Source organism: Coregonus clupeaformis, chromosome 8 (genome assembly GCF_020615455.1).
Source record: "Coregonus clupeaformis isolate EN_2021a chromosome 8, ASM2061545v1, whole genome shotgun sequence".
Lineage (NCBI taxonomy): Eukaryota > Metazoa > Chordata > Actinopteri > Salmoniformes > Salmonidae > Coregonus > Coregonus clupeaformis.
This window is the reverse complement of record NC_059199.1, coordinates 61,528,508-61,542,513: the sequence shown is the minus strand read 5'-3', so window position 1 is coordinate 61,542,513 and position 14,006 is coordinate 61,528,508. Positions and strand designations below refer to the sequence as shown.

The 14,006-nt window shown below is 44.9% G+C and overlaps 2 protein-coding genes across 2 annotated transcripts; both read right to left on the bottom strand.

Moving 5' to 3' along the window:
• Positions 1-2,630: 2,630 nt before the first annotated feature.
• On the bottom strand, positions 2,631-8,015 carry LOC121572640 (DNA-directed RNA polymerase I subunit RPA43). Its single transcript, XM_041884672.2, has 5 exons — positions 7,966-8,015; positions 7,343-7,741; positions 4,382-4,523; positions 3,943-4,151; positions 2,631-3,719 (listed from the first exon to the last, which is right to left on the bottom strand). The coding sequence occupies exons 1-5, from the start codon at positions 8,013-8,015 to the stop codon at positions 3,272-3,274; spliced, it is 1,248 nt and encodes a 415-aa protein (XP_041740606.2). The 3' UTR covers positions 2,631-3,271.
• An 842-nt stretch (positions 8,016-8,857) lies between these two features.
• LOC121573025 (twist-related protein-like) lies at positions 8,858-10,456 on the bottom strand. Its single transcript, XM_041885062.1, has 3 exons — positions 9,819-10,456; positions 9,443-9,646; positions 8,858-9,248 (listed from the first exon to the last, which is right to left on the bottom strand). Exons 1-2 carry the CDS (start codon positions 10,252-10,254, stop codon positions 9,477-9,479), a joined length of 606 nt encoding a protein of 201 aa, XP_041740996.1. The 5' UTR covers positions 10,255-10,456; the 3' UTR covers positions 8,858-9,248; positions 9,443-9,476.
• Positions 10,457-14,006: the final 3,550 nt, after the last annotated feature.

Sequence of the window (14,006 nt, the reverse complement as noted above, 5' to 3'; positions counted from 1 at the left end):
ATTTTGTTGTGTTACAGCCTGAATTCTAAATGGATTAAATATTTTAAAAAATCACTCACCCATCTACACATAATATCCCATATTGACTAAGTCAAAACAAGTTAAGAAATGTTTGCAAATGTATTGAAAATGAAATACAGAAATCTAATTTACATAAGTATTCACACCCGTGAGTCAATACTTTGTAGAAGCATCTTTGGCGGCGATTACAGTTGTGAGTCTTTCTGGGTAAGTCTCTAAGAGCTTTGCACACCTGGACTGTACAATATTTACCCATTATTCTTTTTTAAATTCTTGAAGCTCTGTCAAGTTGATTGTTGATCATTGCTAGACAGCCATTTTCAAGTCTTGTACCAAACATTAGGAACACCTTCCTAATATTGAGCTGCACCCCCCTCCCCCTTTTTCCCTCAGAACAGCCTCAATTTGTCGGGGCATGGACTCTACAAGATGTCGAAAGCGTTCCACAGGGATGCTGACCCATGCTGACGCCAATGCTTCCCACAGTTGTGTCAAGTTGGCTGGATGTCCTTTGGGTGGTGGAACGGTTGATACACACGGGAAACGGTTGAGCGTGAAAAACACAGCAGCGTTGCAGTTGTTGACAGAAACCGGTGCACCTGGCACCTACTACCATACCCCATTCAAAGGCACTTAAATATTTTGTCTTGCTCATTCACCCTCTGAATGGTACACACACACAATCCATGTCTCAAGACTTAAATATCCTTATTTAACCGGTCTCCTCCCCTTCATCTACACTGATTGAAGTGGATTTAACAAGTGACATCAATAAGGGATCATAGCTTTCACCTGGTCAGGCTATGTCATGGAAAGAGCAGATTATCTTAATGTTTTGTACAGTGCATTCGGAAAGTATTCAGACCCCTTTACTTTTTCCACATTTTGTTAAGTTACAGCCTTATTCTGAAATTGATTATTTTTTTCCCTCTATCTATACACAATACCCCATAATGACAAATCGAAAACAGGTTTAGACATTTTTGCAAATTTAAAATAATAAAACAGAAATACCTTATTTACATAAGTATTCAGACCCTTTGCTATGAGACTCGAAATTGAGCTCAGGTGCATCATGTTTCCATTGATCATCCTTGAGATGTTTCTACAACTTGGGAGTCCACCAGTGGTAAATTCTATTGATTGGACATTGGAAAGGCACACACCTGTCTATATAAGGTCCCACAGTTGACAGCGCATGTCAGAGCAAAACCAAGCCATGAGGTCGAAGAAATTGTGTGTAGAGTTTGGAGTTTGCCAAAAGCCACCTAAAGACTCTCAGACCATGACCATGAGAAACAAGATTCTCTGGTCTGATGAAACCAAGATTGAACTCTTTGGCCTGAATGCCAAGCGTCACGTCTGGAGGAAACCTGGCAGCATCCCTATGGTGATGCATGGTGGTAGCAGCATCATGCTGTGGGGGAGACTAGTCAGGATCGAGGGAAAGATGAACGAAGCAAAGTACAGAGAGATGCTTGATGAAAACCTGCTCCAGAGCGCTCAGGACCTCAGACTGGGGCGAAGGTTCACCTTCCAACAAGACAACGACCCTAAACACACAGCCAAGACAATGCAGGAGTGGCTTCGGGACAAGTCTCTGAATGTCCTTGAGTGGCCCGGCCAGAGCCCGGACTTGAACCCGATCAAACATCTCTGGAGAGACCTGAAAATAGCTGTGCAGCGACGCTCCCCATCCAACCTGACAGAGCTTGAAGATCTACAGAGAAGAATGGGAGAAACTCCCCAAATACAGGTGTTCCAAGCTTGAAGCGTCATACCCAAGAAGACTTGAAGCTAGGGGTTAAGGCTAGGATTAAGGTTAGGGTTAGGTAACATGCTAAGTAGTTGCAAAGTAGCAAGTAGTTGCTAAAGTTGTCTGACGAGATTCGAACGCAACCTTTGGGTTGCTAGACGTTCGCGTCAGATGCCCACCATGACCAACCACCCTACTTTCGTTTTTGCCTTAAGTAGCCATCCGTCTTATATAACCATACCAAATGTAACATACACTAATTTGAGTACCAAAAGTAAAATGTGCTATGTTATGTCTAGTCCATGAGACTAGGCTGCAACCACATCGGTCATTGCAAGTAAAACGTTCCTCAATAAAGCAGCTAAAGGCAAAATCATAGCAGGAAAAGACAATATGTTCGTATCATCAACAGTTAGGTGTTAGTTCTGATTCACCTAATGATACGGACCCTACACTGTAGGTTCTAGTCAAAAACCATGATCATTACATATTAGACTAACGCTAGGTCTAATGATCTATTTCTCACCTGTGTGTTCAGCTCTGCTCTCCATTCTGTTCCTCATATGAAGTGAGGGTTGTGGCTCAACATATTTGATGACCCAACACTTCTCCCAAGTATGAACCTGTCTGATCTGATTGCATGATGATGTGTACACAATGTGACAAACTGTACGATATGTAACAACGCCCACTCAGGTGACTTGGGGGAGATGGACAAACTTTGCCTCGAATTAGTCCTTTTGGAAGATTTTCTTGGTAAGTCCTTCTCATGGACCTACTTCACCACCCACATCTACAATTGTAACTATCCTCTACCACACTAACTTATAAAAAAGGCACACAACACAGTCACTCACAAATACATCATTATTTAATGAATTAATACACTTTTCTCTGCTTTGCTGAAGTCTTCAATGTGTCACCTATACACAAGTAGAAGGACTAGACACTGGCAACATCTTTCCCTTTGTCTGGGGCCTTGAGAACAGCACAACAAACACCATCTCTGTTCCAAATGAAACCCTAATTCCCTACACAGCGCACTACTTTTGGCAAGGAACCTATATGATAGCCTTATGTGACCCTGGCCCAAACTAGTGCACCATGTAGGGAATAGGGTGCCATTTGAGATTTGAAGACTTTAACACACTGGTTAAGCCATGATGAACAGCCCTACAGCATGTTGATGTGTTCTAGCCGTAGCTAGAAGGGTAAAGCCTGGCTAACAAACACTGGAGTGCTTTACCATGAGCCACACTTGAGGCTTCTAGAAGTGACTTGGCTCCCTCTGCAGGTTTCTCAAGGGAACTACACAAAGAGCTGAATGAAGAGAGAGTCACGAATCACCCCAACAATATGGGAGACAATACAGGACTGAAGCTGTAATCAAACTAAGTCACCAGGTCTACTTAAGGCACTCCATTAGTCATCATCATCATCTTGTAATGTTCATCCAGTTTCACTAAATTATCTTGCTTCAGTCTTTCAGTCACATCATTTATTTTTCTTCTTCTTAGTTTTGGGCGTTTCAGGATCTCCATGGAGACAGGGCGTGATATCAATACCCTGTTTCCTCTTCCTGTTTGGCTTGTCACTAAGGTAACCGCTGGAGTCGCTCCCCTGCAACTCCACAGGACCCCTCTCATCCACTTCTCTCTCCACATCCTCCTCTTTCTGTCGTTTCTCCTTTTTCTTCCTCCTCTCTTCCGTGTGGCTGCTAGTGCTGCTGTCCTCTGCTGTTCCGTGCACAGCGTCTCCGGGGGCTGCTACTAAAGCCACCTCCTCTCTGCGTTTCTCCTTTTTCTTCTTCTTCTTGGGTTTGACGGTGGCATCGGGCGAGTCCTGGTTGGGTTCTAGAGCAGGTTCTGTGTCTGGTTCCTCCAGCTGTTCTGCGGGGTCAGTAGGATCAGAACTCTCTCCAGCTGCCATCAGCTCCTGAACCCTGAGAGAACACAAAACACACACAACTGTTTAGCCTCAGATAATCCATCTCTAATACATCCCCATAAACCTTGCCCCTGCCATGCGAGGCACAGAATCACTGACCTTGATCACTCAATGCAGTTAACTGGGATTCAAAGTGATTTGTAGATCAGTGATTATGCGCAGTCCGACTGCAATGTAATCGATCTCAGACACACACACACTCTCTCTCTCTAACCTACCGTGTCCTGTCAAGTCTTCCTCTGATCAGCAGTACGCCGACTGTGTCTGCATCTAGCTGACAGACCTCAAACTCCAGCTCTGCCCCTATCCTGGGTCCTGCCTCCCTCCAGGTGTCGATGGTGACGTGGGCTGGCTTCGGAACGCTGGCGTTGAAACAGCCATGGACTAGACAGCCCACGTGACTCACACCAAGCTTATTAACTATACCCTGGAAAGGGGGAAGAACGGAGGAGGTGAGAGAGAGAGAGGGAGGGAGATAGGAGGGAGGGAGAGAGTTAGCTTAAACTAGACATTTCAAAGCACCTTGACCCATTCCATATCAAATAGATTACCGTCGTAACTAGCTACAACACGTCAACACTGCGCAGTTCTCTGTAAGAATCACATCTGTTCTGTTTCGATTTGATGTCACACACAGTTACATAGCTTGCCTCTCACCAGTAGTTTATGTCCTCTCTGGGGTTGGAAGATGACAAAGTTGGCCTGTATGTCGAGGTGAATGTATCCGTTATCGTCGTAGATTTCTCCATGCTGCTGCAGCAAACTGACGTCATCATAGGCCAGAGGCACGCCCTTCAGACTGCACAGGGAACACAGGTAGACAGGTTCATATTCATTAGTGCACACCGTAGCAAAACGTTTTGCAACGGGGAAACTGAAAACAACCATTTCAGGTAGGTCCCTCCCCGTTTCGTCCAGTTTGCTTCTGTTTGGTTCCTAGAGAATACGACCCAGGTGTAGTTGCCGTCAGCAGAGAACATTGGGTGTGGTGCATGCCAGATACAGATGATTATGTGCAGGTTAGAATATCAATATAACATATTTAATGTGGTTCCTGGGATGTTTAATACAAGTTCTCAGAGTATTGTAAAGATCTGATATTCTGCACAGGCCTGCACGCTACAGAGGACTGGCGGTTATAAATATGTTTATAGATTCTCCGCAATCATAAAACACCATTGGTGACACCAAGATAAGACTCAAGAACTGTCAGAAAAGCAAAGAAACCTTTTTGACTGTCAAAGACCTGAACCCAGACAGCTGTCAGTACAGGGTCTGCTACGATCATTTCATCACTGGTAAGTCAAGTCAAGTCGATTTAGAGTTTAGTTTAGCTTTTGTGCTAACCAGGTGTTAACACTAAATAAGCCAAAATGTGCTAGCTAGATCAAATCAAATGTTATTTGTCACGTACATGTGCTTGGCAGATGTTATTGCGGGTGTAGCGAAATACTTGTAGTCTAACAAATATAATGTGTCGCGTGAGTTTAAAGGTTTTATTTTAGCTAACCCTAACTCTTTTCCTAACTGCAACCGAAATCTCCTAATCTGTTACAAAATGTAAAAAATGACATTAATTTGACAAAAACTGGATCCCTTCTAGCCATGACCATGAAAAGGGGAGACCAAATTGTATAATATGTTGTCCATATAGCCTTGAGGACATTATCGTCCAAAAAAAACCTCCAGTGATAAAACTCCAATGATAATTTGTTGAGAACTTTCTCAACCATTCACAAGAGGGAAAATGTATTGACATCACAGCATAAGACAAAGGCCTCAATGACATAGGACAACCTGCTGTGTTGACTATTGGTTGTTCCAAACCAACAATAGATTTAATCTTTATATGACACTAAAACACCTGAAAGAATCAAACAATTAAGAGCCCTGATGGTATAGGTGACCTGAAGAAGGGATATTCTAACATCAGGTGGGCTTTTTCATTTATGTACTACTGTAGGTTCACCGGCTGACCTCTATCAGGACACCCATGCCGACTGGATTCCCACTGTGAAGATGAGTGATGATGCAGCAGCATCCGTTTCTACTACTTTGCCCTACAAAATCTAGTATAATGATTAGCCTCTTATACATTGTCTACAGGTATGGTTTTTAAAATTGAGAACATATTGCTGAACAATAAATATGTAAACGGTGTGTGTGAGTTAAGCTATTCTCTGCTTCAGATGCACAATGTCAAGGGGTGCGTTGCAAATGCCCATAAGGCTAATGCCATCATACTGTAGGCCAGTTGCTCCCAACGCCGGTCCTCGAGTACCCCCCCCCAACAGTACAGTGTATTGTAGCCCAGGACAAACACACATGATTCAACTTGTCATCAGGCCCTCAATTAGTTGAATCAGGTATGTTTGTCCGGGGCTACAACATAAATGTGTGCTGTAGGGAGTACTCAAGGACTGGAGTTGGGAACCACTGCTATAGGCCTATGGCTGCACTGGCGTTGCATGCAATTATCAGCCGCAAAATGATTTCACCTTGCTGATATGCAGATTTTTGGGGGGACAATCAAATAATTCTAATTGGAGAGCTTATGACTGAACAAAAAGTTAATTTCCATTCGAGAATAAAACATAAACCATTTAGATTCCCTTCCCCTCTTTAGTGCAGGACTGTGATCTGTGATTAATCAACATCAACACTAGTTCAACTTGAATAATAGTTTAAGTTAACAATTAAAACAAGTTTAAACACAACTTCAAAGAATCAACACTTTCGTATAATTTCAAAGTGTACAAGTAAGCTAAATCATATGTAAAAGTTAGACATTTTAGTAACAAGTAGGCTATTACTATTATTACTTTCAGGTGATAACAACTGCCTAGGCGGCAGGTAGCTTAGTGGTTAAGAGTGTTGTGCCAGTAACCGAAAGGTTGCTGGTTCTAATCCCCGAGCCGACTAGGTGAAAAATCTGTCGATGTGCCCTTGAGCAAGGCACTTAACCCTAATTGCTCCTGTAAGTCGCTCTGGATAAGAGCGTCCGCTAAATGACTAAAATGTAAACAAAAAAGTAAATACCAGAGGACTGGAGTAGCCTAGTGGTTAGAGCGTTGGGCCAGTAACTGAAAGGTTGCTGCTTTGCATCCCATCTGTCGATGTGCCCTTGAGCAAGGCACTTATCCCTAATTGCTCCTGTAAGTCGCTCTGGATAAGAGCGTCTGCTAAATGTAGGTGGCCTACCTCGCTCCACTGGTCCCTGATCTACTGGGTGAGCAGACTTCTGTTCCAGCAACAGCACACTTGATTATTAACTAATTAGGTTTGATACAGTGAAACAGGTGTGTTAGTGCTGGGCTGGAATTGGGGTTTGTTTAGTGACTAGCTGCAATATAACGACCTACTTTCGTAACTCACCAAAGTGAAGATTGTTAGAGTGGCGAACATGTTTCTGAATGAACTGTCGTGTATCCGAAGAACGAAATTAAAACACTTTCTAGCCATTTTTTACCGCCAGACTACCTCTTTAGTGCGCATGCGTCGGATATACACTAGTACGAGCTACATGCGCACTACAACATGTATAAACTAGCAGCACATCGCAGAAGACTAGCAACTTCTCGTGAGCTAGCTAACTAGCATAATCAACCCATAGCTTACGTTTCTGAGTATCTTAGCAGTTCCGTGTTCAGTTCCTCTTGGATCCCTGTCCGTTTCTTATTCAGGTACATGGGTGACAGGGCAATATGTCTTCTGTGCGTGTCCGTGACCAGACACGAGTACGGCGCGGACACCAACTTGCACGCGTCAGCGAACGACGGGATCAGACTTGGGAACGCGCCTGTGTCTCCGCCGCCTGCCCCCAATTGTCCGTTTGCTGTCGGCTTGGTTAAAATTGAGACTTCGGTGGACATTTTTGCGTGTTTTGGGTCGTCTTCTGTCTGCTCCAAGTTCGCCGTGCTGCTGGAGGAACAGCAGGAAGGAAGTCGACGAGGGAAAACTTCCGTACTGAAGAGGGACCGCGAGTTTTGACAGTCAGTGTTTTTGTTATGTCGTCTCCTAGCGGAGAGGAGTAGTCAAAACCTGAACCTTTACACATTCCACTCCACATTCACTGACCCCCTCCTCTACCTAGGGGTTTGGGTTAGACAGATATCACTCTTCATTGATTGTGTGCCATGATTGAAATATATTCAAAGAAACTCAAACATAACAGTGTGTCATGATGCGGTTTTCCACTACAATCAATCCTACAGGCAGTTAGATGAGTAGTGGTGTGTTACCCTGTGCTGTTGGGTGTACAGATGTTCTCACTATTTAGTGTCAGTTTCATTTTAACCGTTAGATGGCAGAATCCTGTATGGAATATGGGTCCCAAAAAAACTAGTTACGTTACCAGCAAAAATATTGTAATCAGATTACAGATAACCTTTGAAAAACTAGATGATTACTTCTTGGATTTGTTTGGCACCTTTACATTCAGAAAGGATGTTTGCGAGAAGAAGAAAAAACATGACACCTTTCTGTTTTCTCAATTACATTCAATTCAGCATTGTAAAAAAGGTTTAAGTTTGTTCCACCTGAGCGAGTCTGACCACAAGTCAGAGACCACTATGATGACACACCAAATGCGTTTTATGGATCCTTTTTTGTCTTCTAATGTCTCTTAAGGGGAAAGTAATCAAATTACGTTACTGGGTTTGGGTAATCCAAAAGTTACGTTACTGATTACAATTTTGGACAAGTAACTAGTAACTGTAACAGATTATATTTATAAAGTAACCTACCCAACCCTGCAAACATCGGTAGCCTACTGTTACTGTATAAGAGCATCAGCTAAATGACTAAAATGTCAATTCAAACATACAATAATTAAAGATATTTACAACACTACAAAATTAGAAATGCATTTAGAAATGGACCCATTCTTCTTTGTAACATAGATCAATAAATTGTTATTTCAGAATCCAGCAGAAAAAAAAAATCTATAACTTTGTATGAGTTTGTTGATACAAAGACTGGTACTTCATCTGTTGCCAATCCCCATGGAGAGAAATGGAGTGTAGAGGTCACAGGAGGCTGCTGAGGGGAGGACGGCTCAAAATAATGGCTGGAACGGAGCAAATGGAATGGCATCAAACACATGTTTATTGTATCTGATACCATTCCACCTATTCCGCTCCAGCCATTAGTATGAGCCCGTCCTCCCCAATTAAAATGGCACCAACCTCCTGTGGTAGAGGTCATTTGGAGCATTCTGACAGTCTCCATGTCTGTGTGTGAAGCATAGAACAGACCAAAATGAGCTATAGTTGTCCACTGATGGGTTTTTGACCTATTATCGGCCCTGTGTGTCCCGTATAAGGCTTATGGATGGTTGGAACCAAGCACACAGAAACAGGCCAGCATATCTCCCACCATAGAGATACACAGTACAGAAAGTGTTCTAATTCTCCAACATTCGCCGTTACGAGGTGTTCCACCATGGTTCTGAATGTATCACGCTAGGCCATTTAGTCCTGTTTTCCCCAGTATACCCCAACCAGCATGGATCCTCTTGCATAATCTGTGAATAAATAAGATATGGATGAGTTACCATGTTGTCTGATATTTTGTTACATTTAAATAATGTTAATAAATATATTGTTCAAAAACAGATATTGGCTAGTGTCATTCGGTAATCGAACGTGCCTTTTTTTGTGTGTTGTACATCAATCACTGTACGAGTGTAAGAAAGTGAGGAATAAAACCACAGCCTACCCTGTTTGGTTGTGCCCCTGCAGTGGAGTGAGCACTAGTGTGAGACAGCAGACCTGGACCATACGTCCTCCTCCATCCTCCACACTGAGAAGGCATAGCTCAGACGCTCATGGGCCACGGAACCACAGCTGGCTGCTCCTGACACATGTGCTTCATCCAAATCCAGGTCCATTCCCTCGCCCTGCAGCACATGGTGGAGGAAGTCTAGAATCGTAAGAAGAAGAATATTCATCATTATCCTCACCATCATCATCATTATTTGTTTGGCACCTTTTGTAATGACATTGCAGCCCAAAGTGCTTTACGGATTGGCACCTCAAATGTATAATTGGTTAATTGGTTGATTAAATGATCATAATAACAGAAAGTAGCCTACCTATGTACCGCGTGGCCAGTTTGAGTGTCTGGATCTTGCTGAGTTTGTCTGAGGGCAGTGTGGGAATGATCTGTCGTAGCGAGGCGAAGGCCTGGTTGAGTGACTGGGTCCTCTGGCGCTCCCGTACGTTGGCCATGACACGCTGAGCCTGCATGTCCTCCAGAGACCTGGGTAGGCTGCTCACACTGCTGACGTCACTCCCGTCACTTCTGTCACTTCCTCTCCTCTTCCCTCTCTTCTTCCCCGGGCTTTGGCTATTCCGGTTCCCCTCCTCTTCTTCATCTTTGTCCTGCTCCCTCTGTGTCCTTGGGCTTGCCCGTTGTTTTCTGGTGCCTCTACGAGGCCTCCGGTGTTGGTCGATCTCTTCCTCACTGTTCCCAGCGCTGTCGACCGGAGAACGACACCCCACCGGGGAACACATCAAGTCCCCAAACATCACCTGATTCCTGACCCTTAATCCCTGACCAATGACCTTAACCCCTGACCCTGGTCACAGCATCACTACACACCCCCTGGAAACCTGGTGGATCCTGTCCCTTTAAGAGAGGAGTAAAGATCTGTATTTCTCTCTCCCACACTCTTTTGGCCCTTTCAGAGAGGAGTGTAGATAGTTAACATTGATCCAGTCTCGCGCCAGCTCCGTGCATCACCGAGAAGGTACTCTGCCGGTTGGAGATCTTTATAACCGTGCAGCGCTCGGAGCGGGGTTTTGGGGAGCGCTGTGATTGGGTGAGATGGTGAGGTGACGTCAGGAGGTGGGTGGGTGGGCGGGATAAGGTGGGAACCGTGAGGAAAGTTTCCGTTATATGTTCTGAGCCAAAAACACCAGAGCGCCCAGAAATGATTTCAGAATGTTTTGTGTTTTGCGTATGAGCACAGTCACTATTAAAAAGTAAAATGTGCATATTTTAATGTATTCAAAGCGGACAAGATGTTGAATAACTTAATGGGAGGGATGGAGCGGCTAGGGGGTTTGTCAAATCTCCCTCTGCGAGTTCTGCCCTAAGGCACTCATGCGCAATTAGGTGTGTCCAAAAGACCACACACATTTATTGGATTTCTTTAAGCAAATCAGTCAGGTTTAATTTGTCCAATTTGCCTTAATTCCTGTAGAGGTCATGAAAACAGACCTAGCCAATAGCTGATTCAGATATTATATGCAGCCTACAACCTATTCTGCATCACTGTATGCTACAAAGACAAGCCAGTGAGAACTTCAGCCATTTCTATCGGAAAAGAGAAAGGTAAACAGCAGGTTTTCCATAGCCGAAGATTGACTGTTTATTTTTCTTTACTCTAAGGTATGCAGCTAAGTGGTTCTGCCCCCCGCTGGGACCCCGGCAGAGCGTCTCAGGTTTAAAAGGCAAGCCGGCCCAGGGAGCTCACAGGGCGGATCCCAGCTCACAGCGGGTCGCTGATGCCGTGGACGGCTGGAGCGCAATGCAAACATTGGAGGTGCGTGGATGGGAAAGGCGTAGAGAGCGAACCCACGCGCGCGCGTGCACACACACACACACACACACACACAAAGGGCCGAAACTATATTCGGATTTCGTCATAAGACCACCGTTATTAATAAATTACGCAATTAACCCAACAAATGGCTCATGAATGAATGGTAGGCCATGAGGAAGATTAGACATGTATTTTAGAAACTACGCAAAAGAGCAATTTGTGACAATCACAGAAACCTTTTCAGTTGAGGTTGGTATCCTATAGAGAGATAAATCAGGTTATAATGAAAGGCCTTCAATAATAAATGGCCATGGGTATTGTATTGGCCTGTAGGCGGCGTACTCTCCTATAAAAGAGGGGGCTAGGTCGCTGACAAGGAACTCCATGGTCTGAACTACTGTGACACACACGCGCGCGCACACACACGCACGCACGCACGCAGGGGCTGATGAGGTAGCTTTCCCCCAGTGGTAAATCTCTCTAATCACCTCTCTCTAATGAACTCTACCCTGGAACCCTCTCACACAATTAGCACCTCACCACCAGATAGAGATGATGAGACAACACAATCTGTCCCTATCTGGATCCCCTCATTATCTACAGACAAACCTCTTTGGGTTGGATGCTGTTGTGCCTCCCCTAGCCCACATATTTTTCAATAACATCAATTACGTTTTCTATTCTCATTGATTTCCCATGATAATTAAACCCATGCAAATCAACCCAGTTCAACCTATTAAAACAAAACGAGTTGTTTGCTCAGTCTCATGTCATTTAAAAAGTAAACTGAGCCCAAGTGTTTGTAGGATCATTATTATTTCCAGAATAATGTTAATAACACATTTCTGCAACACTATAAAAAGTATAAATAGCTACCTGAAATTGTTAGGCCTACTGCTGCTAGGTAGCTCTCTCTCTGCTCTCCCCCTCCCCTCTGTCTGTCCTTGATTGCAGGAGTGAAGTCTGGTGTGCGGGAGTCAGGGTTCCAGCTGCAGCTCATTCACCATAATCACCTCAGCCTTTAAGACCCGGTCAAACTTTCCACTCATCGTCAGATCATAGTCAAGACAACCATATATTTGGAACCTGACTCCTGCCTCCGCTTCACTCCTGCCACCACCATCCTGCTCTCCACTATCGGGCCTCTCCTTTGGACTCACCACGGACACTAGGACATTACGGTACCACACCTGCCCTGACCTGGATCTGTACCCTCCCTGTAACCTGGACTTGCTCTTCCCCATTTATTGGAAACCTGGACTATTGAACATTATAATAAACCTGTTAAAACTTCTCTGGCTTGGTGTACTTGTCTGCATTTGGGTTCTATCCAGTTAAATCATAACAGTATGATCTGACCAACATGAACCCAGCAGACAGTAGCTCGGATACCACCCCAGAGTGCACTCAAATTTGGACTGCCATAGCCAATCAGGGCATTCTACTTGGCCAACATGATACCCTGTTTAAGACGATTGCTGAGGACAGTCAGGTGCTGCTTAATCAGGTTCAATTACTCACCAATCAAGTGTCTGCCCTTACTACCCCTTCAGCCCAGATCAGAGAGCCTTTTGTTCCTGCTCCAGAGCGCTATGACGGGAACATGGGAACCTGTGGCGATTTTTTGACTCAATGCTCGTTAGTGTTTGAACAACAGGCCCTCACCTACGCCTCAGAAAGAGCCCGTATTGCCTACCTTATCAACTCTACTAGCGGTTCCGCTCGTGCCTGGGGATCCGCGGTCTGGGAGAGTCAGCCGGACATTTGCAACGCTTACGTGGCCTTCACCACGGAGATGAGGAAGGTTTTTGACCACCCCGTACGAGGCAAGGAGGCTGCGAAACGGTTGTTTTCTCTTCGGCAGGGGGCTCGTAGTGTGGCGGAGATGGCAGTGGAGTTTCGGACTTTAGCAGCAGTGAGTGGTTGGAATGACGAGGCATTACAAGGAGTGTTCATCAATGCTTTGTCTGAGACTTTAAAAGATGAATTGGTGTCATATGATGAATCGCCTACGCTGGATAATCTTATTTCACTCACTATCAGGTTGGATAATCGGATTCGGGAGCGCCGCCGGGAGAGGAGTGCTAGTTCCAAGCAACCTGTCTGTCATCAACAAACTCCTCCCTGCATCGTCCCTACGGAGAGAGCCGTGTCTTCCCGAGTCGATACGAGGAGCACTGGAACCCGAGCCATGGAGGTGGGTCGTGCACGGTTGTCCTCAGAGGAGCGTGCACGTCGTATTCAGGCTCGGGTCTGCCTGTATTGTGGAGAAGCTGGTCATTTCGTTCCTTCCTGCCCAGTTCGTCCGGGGAAAAGGGCCGGCTCATCATTTATGGGAGAAGTTTTGGTGAGCCGAGCAGCGGATTCTTCCTCTTCTCCCCGCATTCTGCTCCAGGCATCCCTCCAGTGGCAGTCCCAGAATTTCTCTGTTAGTGCGCTGATTGACTCTGGTGCCGACGAAAGCTTTTTGGATAGAGAGTGGGCTCAACAAATGGATTTGGAGACTGTTCCTATGGACTGTCCGCTGCAGGCTAAGGGTCTAAATGGACAATTGTTGACCCGCATTACCCATCAGACTGTTCCTGTTTGTCTTAGAGTGTCGGGGAAATCATCAGGAGAACATTCAATTCCATATTATCGACTGCCCACAGACTCCCCTGGTCCTTGGTATCCCCTGGCTCATAAAACACAATCCACACATTGATTGGGTGACAGGTAGCATTGTTTCATGGA

Excerpts from the sequence above, each read along its gene's own strand:
- LOC121572640 (XM_041884672.2), bottom strand. The coding sequence starts at position 8,015 with ATGAAACTGACACTAAATAGTGAGAACATCTGTACACCCAACAGCACA. Across the intron at positions 7,742-7,965 it reads TGTACACCCAACAGCACAGG|GAGACGACATAACAAAAACA; the intron begins GTAACACACCAC and ends CCTCTCCGCTAG. Across the intron at positions 4,524-7,342 it reads CTGCTAAGATACTCAGAAAC|TCTGAAGGGCGTGCCTCTGG; the intron begins GTAAGCTATGGG and ends TTCCCTGTGCAG.
- LOC121573025 (XM_041885062.1), bottom strand. The coding sequence starts at position 10,254 with ATGTTTGGGGACTTGATGTGTTCCCCGGTGGGGTGTCGTTCTCCGGTC. Across the intron at positions 9,647-9,818 it reads ACTGGCCACGCGGTACATAG|ACTTCCTCCACCATGTGCTG; the intron begins GTAGGCTACTTT and ends TTACGATTCTAG.